Genomic DNA, 11,464 nt, shown 5'->3' on the forward strand with positions numbered 1-11,464 from the left:
GGCATTTCCATAATTTTTTAAAATTATTGAAAGAAGTGAAACTGAAGTTGGGCATTAAGGAAAAAGTACTAATAAAGTGATCGTGATCCATTTCAGTTCTTGTTTTTTTTAATAAAGGAACACTCTGACAATACTGTGACAAAAAGCAGACAAAACTGAACAGGCTTGTGTTTTCTTTATTTAATGAATTAAAATGTGAAAGTTTTTACCATTTGTGTGATTCATGTTTGAGCAGCTTTTGGCGTGGGTTAAGGCATGAAGATCAAATCCTGGGAATGAACTGGAAAATAAAGATAAATAATACTAATAAATATTAATATTTTAAACTGACATTTACCCTGCAGTCCTCACTATCTCAATATCAATCAGTATAGCTGAAAAAAAGATTTTCAAAATATCTCTCATGTTACGTATAGGTAATAAAATCTTAATTTTAAAAATGTGGCATGTATATTATAAAATTATCTGGCTACCTCTTCCTCTGGAGTTCCTTTTTTCCTGCCACTTCAAGATGTGACTTCAGGGTGTTGTCTGCCTCTTCTTTGTCTGTACTGCCATTTTTAACCCCAGCCAGCCAGTATGTATTCATTGTACCTTTACCCTGGAGAGAGAAACAGGATTCAATGTTGTATCATAGAAAGTTATTTGATTACTGAAATGAATAAAACTGATGAAACAAGCTTTTAAAAATATGAAGTACATGTGTCATTCTCTGTGGGTTATAGTGGTAGCTTCAAAACCACTCTGTACTTCTGTGATATAATATTATGTTCTATTTCAGGCAAGTTGTCTAGTAACTCAAGAAAGCAATTGGCATTGTGTTAGGTGTGCACATTGTGCATTGTGGCTGGTTTGGCTGACAAAAGCAGGTGCTGGCACCCAATACATTCTCTATAGTTCTCAGAATCTCAACAATGCTACATGTGCATGCCTTGCATATCGCAGCACCAAAGGAAGTAGAAGCTATAGAGTTCCCCCATGACAGGGTGGGACTCACATTTGACTGATAGGCACAGGTTCCCAACCTCTCCATTGTACTTAACAATAGTTCTTTATGTGCAATTTATACTGCCATGAAACCGGTCAGTTGTTGGAAGTGTTTTCTTAACTTAAAACTCTTTAAAAGAAGTCATCAATTTCTTGTGTGTGAGTGTGTGCTTTTTTCGCCCATTTTTTCACTGTTTGTTTCAATCTAATGAAGTTGTTTTTAAATGAAATTTAGAAAACATTCAGGGAATTTATTCCTATAAGGAACTTGAATTTCAAAAACATGATTATCAAAAGTTGAATAATAACATCAAACCTTTGCCTTATATAGGCTTAGATAGGTAATATGCTGTAAACTGACATTCGCCCCCCCTCCCCCCCCCCCCCCATCACACACACACACACACAAAAAATGAAAAACAAATAAAAGAAAAAAGAATGAAAAAAATGAAAAATTTTTCCACAATCAGAAAAATAAATCAGAAAAATAAAGTCAAAACTGAAGAATTAGAAAATTTGCAAATGTTATTCCATTGCCTAATTGTTATTATATCTACAGACATATTAACCCAATGCATGACATAATTCATAATTTGCAATGAAATGTACATTTATACTTGATCTCTCGTCACACCTCTAAAAAGCCATCTATGCACTGTGTATGGGCAGCTGAAAGACAGAGAGCACAGTCAGCCCCTATGCCTTCCTGTTCCCCATATGTGTTCACTTCACTAAAATTGGCCTTATGCCACTTTCTATTAACAGGTTGAAACAATAACAAACCAGAGAGACGGGGAGTTGGAACAGTTTAAAGAAACGGCCCCTCAGCATAGCTAGCAAGCAGAAAATTGCTTTCTCTGGCATCAAATTGAGTAAGGTCCATCAGCACTGGGCCAATATGAGGAGGGCTGCTGGTGTAACACTGTCAAATTGAAGTATTCTTACTGTGCCACACACCCACACAAATAAGGAGTACAGACCAGCAGCAACATGAGGTAAGTGGAACACTTGGAGGAGGAACTGAATGAACCCTGGTAAAGCACGAACTGTGGAGGTAAATTGATAAACAGACTTGTGTGTTTTGGGAAAACATGTCAGTGAGATGGCATAAGGGATATTACATGAAGTGTATGGTGCTTGCATGGTAAAGAAATCTTTGTTGTACATGTAGTTTATCAAGGTTGATGGAGTGAAAGGAATGAAAAATGAGATTTATTATGATAGTGGAGCTTTGCTACGTGGCAATTACAAAAAAGTTATACATATATGATTGCCTTTGTGTGAAATATTATTAAGTTATCCAATGCAGAAATAATTTTTATGATTTTAATAAGGTCCACATTTAAAGGCCAAATCTGTCGCAACTACCCCTTCATTTTGTTGGCACCAGTGAGTTGGTAGAACAGCAGGAGAAATCCACATAGCATTTGCAAGACCAGACATGTTCCTGCATGATTCTCGAGGCAGTGCACTTTGTGGTAGTTAGCTAATTGGGACGGTGTCTAAGAGACGCTAGTTTTGATGTGGTTACAAAAGAAACCTGTTGGTATTTTCAATGCAGGCAGTACAAAAATCACAAAAAAAATGTTTTTGTATCCATTTACTGCAATGAGATAGTCAAGACAAAGGAAAAAGCAGTTAAGTAATGTCACTTAACTGTTACTGAGAACAAAAGGAAATAGATCACATAATGCGCTAACTCAAGGCAACAATCTGTTGACTGTGTACTTAAATACTATCAGGATACACAGGTTCCGGATTAAGAACACATTTCAAGATGTTTGAAGTGTGCTTATTTATAATTCAGGAGCCAAGCACTTAAAAGACCATATAAAATTACAGAAATTTTCTCACCAACTGCTTTTCATTGTTTCATTCAAAAGATTAGCTATAAATTTACTCCAACCAAAGGACCTCTGTATTTGATCCACAGAGAAATGTTAAAACCAGAAAAGCACAAAAGCATACTTATAAATATATCAATCTAAAAATTACTACCAAAGATGGCATACAGATAACATTCGCATACAAAGTTTCTCTTTGTACTTTCATCAAAGTCTTCCGTCTGTTCAGTTTAGTCCTAGTGATTGAAAGTATGATATGAACCAGCAGATCGAACCACCCTGGCTTTTGAATTGAGAACCCCACATTTAGTGAAAATACCACCAAAGAAGTGTTAGAAAATACAACACCAAGGACTCATTCCCAAGTTAACTATTGTTTTATGTAGCTCCATCCATGGGGGCTCTTGCTGAATGCAGTCAGATTAACTGATTAACACTCCTCCTCTTGACTTTGAGTAGAATGCAGAAAAGCAGGTGATTATACAAATATGTTGGAAACAAGAGGAGAAGGTGTGTTGATTTGTTTATCTGACGTTAGAGTTGGATCAATGTACAAAGAACCACCCAAGCTTCATTGGGAATGAGCCGTAAGGGCACAATACCACCAAAGAAGTGCCAGAAAGTAACTACACTAATTGTAAATGGGTTTTCAGTCCCTACTGCCTGACCCTGCTGCTGCTGCTCATCACCTGGCTCGGTGGGACCCCAGCCCAGTCGCAGAGTCGAAGTACATGTGCCAGTATGGAGTTTCGCAAGCTGTCCCCAGAGCTGCAGAATGAACACACCTGCCTCTTGCTGGAGCAGATCAAACAGGAGATGCAACAGGACAAAGAGGACAGGCAGAATTTATTCAGGAGCATTTTAGGGTGAGTGCTCACACAGTAGGGCAGGGTCACCGGTTTTGGTAATTGATTCAGAAACCTTGGTATAGTGTTTTAAATAAATGGTATTATTTAATATAAATTTGAAATTGGTCTTTTTGGTCTGGAAATCAAAATCTGCTCTAATGGCATATTTTTCTCACCAGTGAGTTGCCTTCATCCTCTTAGATATCTATTTGACAATATTCCTTTCCAGTTGATCTACTTTATTGGGACATCAACATCCCTACAAGGAGGTTTTATCTTGTGAAAGTTACCAACATCTAACATGACTGATGTTAAAATTTTTCCAAACACAAGTTTTTCATTGGGTCATTTGCCTTCAGGTCTACTGGTACTCTTCATAATGTTTCATTAGCAGAAAAAGCCTTTATGGAAAATTACCAGATCCCAATATTTTATAAATAAACATCACACATTTGCCAGAAGATTACAACTCATTCATGTAACTTTACACAGCTGATGAGATGTTTGGATGGCATTTGAGTCTGATCACCAACCAGATGGTAGACTTTTTCTTGTGAAGCTTGTCCAACAAAAAGGGTTTGCATGTTTCAAAAATATTTCAAATGGGTTTATTGTAAAAAAAAAAAAAAAAGAAAAAACATATTTTCAATTGTACATATATATATATATATAATATTTCAAAAGACATATTTTAGACTAAATCAGAAAATAAAATATATTCTTGGAGCAATAACATCCAAGTTTTACCATTTAGAGCAAACCCCAAATCCCGCCATTGCATTCAACAAGCTGTTTTCCATCAGTTTAAAACAGTCGCATTGGTATTGTTCTCATGCGAAGGTCAGTCTGCAGGCTCAACCCCAGCCTTTCACAACGCTAGTTTTAATTGGGTGCAGGTATCACACTGCCCTATTATTGCAAATAAACCAGATTATATACCAAGACAAGGCCCCCAGTCAGCTGCCTGGTAACACAAAATGTGATTGCAAGAGAACAACATTAAGTGACATCTGAAACTGATAGACTGTATGTCCAGTAGTCCACACACTGGCAAGCACCCCATGGCTTGTCCAGAAGAATAACCTGCACTGTGTTGCACATATGGTCAATTGTGTCATAAAACCCCTTGAACCTGAAGCTAGAGCTTTAAAGAGGTTAGGGCTACCACCTGAGTATGAACCACCGGCTGGGAGTGTGTTTGAAAGTGAGGCAATCTTTCCAGTTTGTTCACCATTTTTTTTTTGCAGAGAACTTGTATGTTATGAGAAGAATTTGAAGCACCTGAAGGGCAAATAATTATTTGAAATATGCAGGGTTTGGACAAAGTATAAAACAGCTGTGGAAATGCACCGATTAACCCCAAATCAGATCAGATTCGTTCTGAAGGTACAAAAATGTAACTTGATGCTTAAGATGTTAAAGTTTGTGTTAAATGGTGGACACAAACTTACAACAAATAAAAAGTGGTTGATTTTCCATTTGACCTGAAAATGTGTTAAGGTCCAAGTCAAGCAAAAATATGACTTAAAAAATTCTTTCTATATCATTTTCACCTTAAATGTGTACACGTACAGTGTTATAACCATACCCTGGTTTAGGAGAGCCGTCTTCTACAATTAAAAGTATTAGAATTCCCAAACCATTGTCATTGTAAACCACATCAAATGGTCTCCAAAGCTAATCATAGGATGGTTAACTATTTAACAAAGAAGATAAAAACTTTTGGATCAACAATGGGTGAAGGACACTCCATTTATTTGGCTAAAATATGGTACTACACAAGTGTCATTTATCTGGCACATGTACAAGGTGAACCTCTATACATATTTAGGGTAGAAATGTGCAGTCTTCCCTTAAAATTCAGCTGTAAAATGAGACACAGATGTGGAAAAATTTTGCCAAATTTAGAGAACCACAAAGCTACATGCTTGTGTATAATACTCGTCAGAACAGGAGAAAGAGTACGTGTCTGTAATATGCAGTATTAATGTTCGAAAAAAACAAAAAAGAAAACACTTTTCAGTATTTTCAGTCTTACTCTTTTCTACATTGTTGAAGCATTTTCAGCAAAGTGTTGACACAGTATTATTAACAGCTGATATATTTACACATTATACCAGTATGATGCCTTTTTTGTTATGGTTAACCCTGAAAAAAATACTGATTCTGTTTTCAATGCCAATGTTACTTGCAGGGTTCTGACAGCAGTAGAAAAGAAGCTTGGAATAGTAAAAGATATGGCCAAAGAACAGTTTGCCAAAGATTCTGCCAAAGCACTGTTCTATATACCAAGAGATCTCCCTTTAAAATTAGGTAAGCAAACATACAGATTTGTTTAATTCAAGATTCCCTCATGAGTAAAATGTAAATAATTATCAAGAAAACAATAAATAAACAATTGATAACCCATCTTCTTAAACTACATCCATGCCATGTACGAAGCTGTGTGAAAATGGGTTACTTACAGAGTTTTTTATGTGTTGAAAAAAATTTTTCAATTTTTATTATAATTAATTATATATATATATATATTGGGGGGGGGGGGTGATATATGTTCATTTTTAAATTATCCAAAACAACGTATATTTTTAACAATATTAAAATCTCTGTGGGGCCCACACATACATCTCTGCTATCAGGCGTTACCTAGATGTTCTTACATTTTAAAGTTTCTTTTATACAAGTTGTACAGTTGTGTTTAAAGCATGGCTCAATTAAATAAGACAAACATTATTAATGAAATACAAATCTAATTTTATTTTGACACATGGAAGTGCTTTGTTCCGTTTCAAAACCTGTTTTTTTTTTTCTTACCTGTTTTTCTCCAGTCAATTTTTATATCTTATATGTTGACATGTTATATGCAGGAAAGTGGTTTGTAACACTATTCTTGCAGAATTAGTCATCTATTAGCATACAAATTACAAATAAGTTAAAAGTTAAATCAATGGCATTTCCTTCTTTCTTTGAAAAAGAAATAAGTGTGGGCACAGATGTGTATTTTCCTTAAGTTTTTAATTCCCCAAATTTAAAAGGACAACAGTACAGTGCCAAAATAAATCATTCTCTTGAAACTTATGTAAATGTTTTACTTGAATGATTACGTTAGTCATGATTTTCTAGCCCTTGGAATACAAGTAGTTTTAAGTTATATAATAGAAAAGTGAACAAATTTATGTTGTTTTGAATTTTTGTAATTATAGATTGTATGGATCTACTTCGCACTGGCAAAATTCACAAGTCAGGAGTCTATCCTCTCAGGATGGATAATGGTGAGATCAACTTGGTACGCTGCGATATGGACTCTGAAGGTGGAGGGTGGACAGTAATACAACGCCGTGCTGATGGCTCTGTAAATTTCACTCGCTTTTGGAATGAATACAAGGAGGGTTTTGGCGATCCCAACACAGAATTTTGGCTTGGTCTTGAAAAAATTCACCGCATGACAAATGGGAAGCAATATGGTCTGAGAATTGATATGTGGGACTGGGAAGGCAATAAGGCTTATGCATTTTATGAAAAATTTGTGGTGGATAGCGAGGAATACAACTACCGCCTGCATGCCAGCGGGTACCATGGAACGGCAGGAGACTCCATTAACACATATCACGATAATGTAATGTTCAGCACCCCAGACAGTGACAATGATGACTGGTACGGACATTGTGCAAAGAAGGATGCCTCGGGATGGTGGTTCAAAGACTGCAGTTACGCCTCATTAAATGGACAATATAACGAAGGTGGGAGAAGTCGTATTGGCCCCGATGGCCTCTTCAGTGGAATTCATTGGTACCATTGGAAAGAGGATTATACCTACTCTCTGAAGCAAGTGGAAATGAAAATTAAGCCAATTAAAGACTTCTAGTGCTGTAGGTAATCTATAATCCATGTTTGGGCTGACAGGGGCCAAGCACCTTTATTTTAGGAGTATCAGAACAAAAAATTACTATCTCCATGCATTCATATACATCACATCCATTGCACTGCTAATTCACTTACATTATTCAAAGAAACTACAAAGATCATAGAATAAGGACCATGAATATTTCATTAGATATCATTCCATTCTGACACCCGTAGAACTCTATTTGGAAATGCAACCATGTTTGGATAAGTTATTTTGCTACTCATAAAATGTAAATAGGTCTCATAGAAGAAACCCTTGGTCTTTGATATCCACACGTACATAAGCCATAAGTATTTTAATGTAGATAATTTAAGTTCTATCTTTCACACTTTGTTAAAGCCAGCACACCAACAGTCCCTTGAGGGATATAATGAAAATCTATTCAACATACTCCTTGGCCCTTTTGACATCAAGAAGTATACTTCAGCATTGTACCATGTTTAGGTTGTACTGATACACTTAAATGGCCTGGTTATGAGTCACCTTATTGGAGCCTACTATATGCACTCAACACTGCCAATCTATTTAACTATAAACAACAGGAATCAAAAAAGGTGAAAGGGAGTAAACCCACTAGGATGTAATGGCATGTGTAAGTCAGGACCTCTAAAAGTGTACCGGTATACCATGTGTCACTCTTTTATGACTTAAAAGTATATCACTTGTGAAATGGGCCTCAGACAGTATGAGCAAGAAGTCTTGTAACCACATGAATCATGTACAGTAATGCTTCTGTATATCCAAATATATACATGTAACTATTCTATTAACCGTGTATGTGGGGCAAAATGGCTGTTGTGGTTTTATGTGCAATTGATGAGTTTATTTGCCATCCTAGTAAACTAATATTCCTAAAAAGATGTTTTCGTTTGTCTAAAAAGGTCTGTTATTTCTTTCAAAATGTGTGAAAACTTGTTGTGCTTTCTATCTAAGCAAAAAGTTCCAAGAGCAAATTATGATTGGCAGCAGCAATGGGAAATTCTTGTTATCATTTATTTTATTTTTGAGGGAAGGGGGTGGTTTTCCACTGGGGCACAGACTTGGATTTACCTTCAGGTTGCTATGTGTAAGCAGTCTAAAATCTGATTTGACTTCAAACTGGCAAAATGAAAATATATATTCAAATACCATATCTCATAGTGAGGGTCAAAATCCACTAGTCCGGGTTTAGGTCTTTGGCTAAAGTTGAAATCACACTTCTGGAACTAACTAAGATGTAAATGTTTGTAATATAAACCCTAAGTGCTTAATGCTGTTCTAATTAGCCTCCAGTTTTACTTCATCCTTTGCCTGTTTTCTTTGACCTGCCCAAGGGCAATATTTCTTCACAATACCAGCTATACAACCTAGGTGGAGTTTTTCTGAGGTATTTTACTCCAGACAGAGACTTGTATCCAGCACAAGCTCTGAAACTTGAAATAATACATGGAACAGAGCACAGTGATTATATATGTGCTGACCATCTCTGATGATGATGTTTTTTAAAATTGCACCCACGTAGAATTTTTTTGAATGCTTATTGTTGTGAGGACAAAAAAATCATATTTATAATTTATTTTTTCTTTTAAAATTTCCATTTTTAATGCGTACACAGCCAGTGATCTCATATTGTTTGATAAAATCTATTGCAAAAAGTGTTCTATCTTTCTTGATTAGGTGAAAGTGCCTCATCACTTGTTTGACATTTTCTTTCAAATAGTCTAAACAATTCACCTATTACAAAGTATTTTAAATCTCCTTAATTGCCACAGTCAATTGTTTTTTCAAAGTTTAAAAGTTTCCCAAAAGAAATATAAAACTAGTGGTACTACACAGAACGTCCCTGACAAACCACAAGTATGTTTCTGCAGGATTTTTTTTAAACTTCAGCTCTCTACTCTCCTAACGCTGCACAGTTTTCTCAGCATACTGAATACTTCATTCATGGAGCCTTGAAGAGAATTACTATATTGGATTAAGTAAATTGATCTTGATAAGAGCCACTCAGTAAACCCCAGCTCCATGGCAGGTGGCAGTGTTCACAGTAATGGCTAGAACTGGTGGCATTTGCTGGGCAATTTTTAGAAATTTGTAGCTGTAAGTGGGTACTATTTAGGATGGAATTTAAGAATTAAAGTGAAAAATTTAAATTTGCTTCAGGTGCTTTGGTTTGTATAATCTCCAGGGATGCTCGAAATTGACAGAATTTCTCTCAAAGTGATGCTCTATACCTAAATGCATGCCAGAGTTCAGAGACAAGGTGAATTCTTGAGGCTTTGTACAGATGTTTTGTTTAAGAAACCTGGAGACATGGCCAACCCCCAAACAACTTGTTTTGCCAGAGAAATGCAGGGAACTAATTGCTGCTTTCCAACTGCTGATGTAAAATACAATTTGTTGAGAAAATACCAAGTGTTTATAAAATGGGTATACAGCACAATGCTACTGAAAAACAAGAGAACAATTCTTAGGAACATTTTGTACACATGCAGCATGTCCAACATTTGTGTCAATAATATTATGGTTGCCATGGCAATTTTGTCATATGTCTAGCAAATGTGTCAACATGTCCACACCTGTCATAGTAACACTGTCATGTGTCCAGCATTTGTGTCAATATATTTTCCATTGCCATTTCAACATTTTGAAAAGGCAAAAAAACAAAACCAGTTTTCACAATTAATCTTTATCATTTCTAATCAAAAAGGTTATTTGCCATGTTTCAGAGACATGCAACAAAAATGTGTAAGAGAAAATACCTGAGTTAGAAAAAATGTAAAATTGGGTTACAACAAAACTGTAGTCAATTTGTCAAATGGTGTTATGTGTACTTTGTGACAGCGCCATAAATCAAATACCCTGCAAGTCCAGAGAGCTCAGGATTTCCTGCATTAAAAACCTGTTCCATTGTTTTCCCCAATTTTTTTACTATTAGTTCCCCCACAAGCATCAGTTAACATCTTATCATAAACAGAACAACTGTTTTATGTGTTGTACATAATATTTCATATCTTATGTATCAAGTCCGCTAAAGTTGGCAAACATGCCACCCAGTGGCTGCATTAAAGCTGGATAAGTAACACTGATCTGGCTGTACGTAAAACTTAACAGCTGAAGAAAGTGGCAACGAATTCACATCTTGCTTTCTACCAGAATCTTAATATGAAAAGGAAATGAAAAAGTTAACATTTCCGAATGATATAGGACCCATGGAATTGTCCTGCTCTGGTGAACCAATGCACCATGGCATATATTTCTCTTCTAAGGCCACTAAAGCAGCTGTCCTGGTGATATATGAACTCTCACTTATAGGTCACTGTTCTGCCAAGTTTACACAGAGTGACTTGAGCCAATGGTAGGCAAAAATTGGTGGTTTTCCTTTTCCTGACACAAATTTTCTAAATAATGTAATGGCTTATTTGATCTTTTCAATGCAAAAAATTATGAATTTTACAAATACTGAACTTTTTGAAGATTTTCAAAATTAGAAGACTCCTATATAGTGGTAGCAACAAACTGAAAAGCAAGTCACCCTATGGTTCTTTTTTATTCAGAAAAAAAGCACCAGGGATGCTACACATATTTTTAATGATTCTAAAATAATATATCTGAAAAACTGTTCATTTTTTCCCACTGGAAATATCAAGTCATTACTGAAGGACAATAAAGAACACTGTCTGACTGCACCACCTATTTTGTTTGAAAAAACTTTCATTTATGCTCCATTGTGAAGTCAAGTTGATCTAGAACTGATATGATAAATACAATTTCTATAACACAATTCTGATCATCTCTCTAATCAAGAAGTGCATGTAAATGGTGAACAAATAAGTTTGCTGATATTTCCATGACAGAATCATGACAAGGATTTCATTGGATGCGTCAAGAACGTAAGAGTA

General features: G+C 35.7%; 2 protein-coding genes across 8 annotated transcripts in view; one reads left to right on the plus strand and one right to left on the minus strand.

Moving 5' to 3' along the window:
• LOC106175742 (soluble guanylate cyclase 88E) overlaps positions 1-11,464 on the minus strand; it is a 52,250-nt gene that overhangs the window by 2,145 nt on the left and 38,641 nt on the right. For all 7 annotated transcript variants that reach the window (XM_087001211.1, XM_087001212.1, XM_013557871.2 and 4 more), the window contains 2 exons: positions 474-601; positions 210-280 (listed from right to left, as the gene is read on the minus strand). In XM_087001211.1, coding sequence (XP_086857337.1) covers positions 210-280; positions 474-601 — 199 coding nt within the window. The remainder of the gene's footprint in view (positions 1-209; positions 281-473; positions 602-11,464) is intronic.
• On the plus strand, positions 1,567-9,136 carry LOC106175755 (microfibril-associated glycoprotein 4). The gene is made up of 4 exons (XM_013557885.2): positions 1,567-1,982; positions 3,485-3,697; positions 5,874-5,992; positions 6,883-9,136. The coding sequence occupies exons 1-4, from the start codon at positions 1,978-1,980 to the stop codon at positions 7,542-7,544; spliced, it is 999 nt and encodes a 332-aa protein (XP_013413339.2). The 5' UTR covers positions 1,567-1,977; the 3' UTR covers positions 7,545-9,136.

The sequence above is a fragment of the Lingula anatina genome, chromosome 1, assembly GCF_051362555.1.
Source record: "Lingula anatina isolate TDL-2025a chromosome 1, LinAna3.0, whole genome shotgun sequence".
Taxonomy (NCBI): Eukaryota; Metazoa; Brachiopoda; class Lingulata; order Lingulida; family Lingulidae; genus Lingula; species Lingula anatina.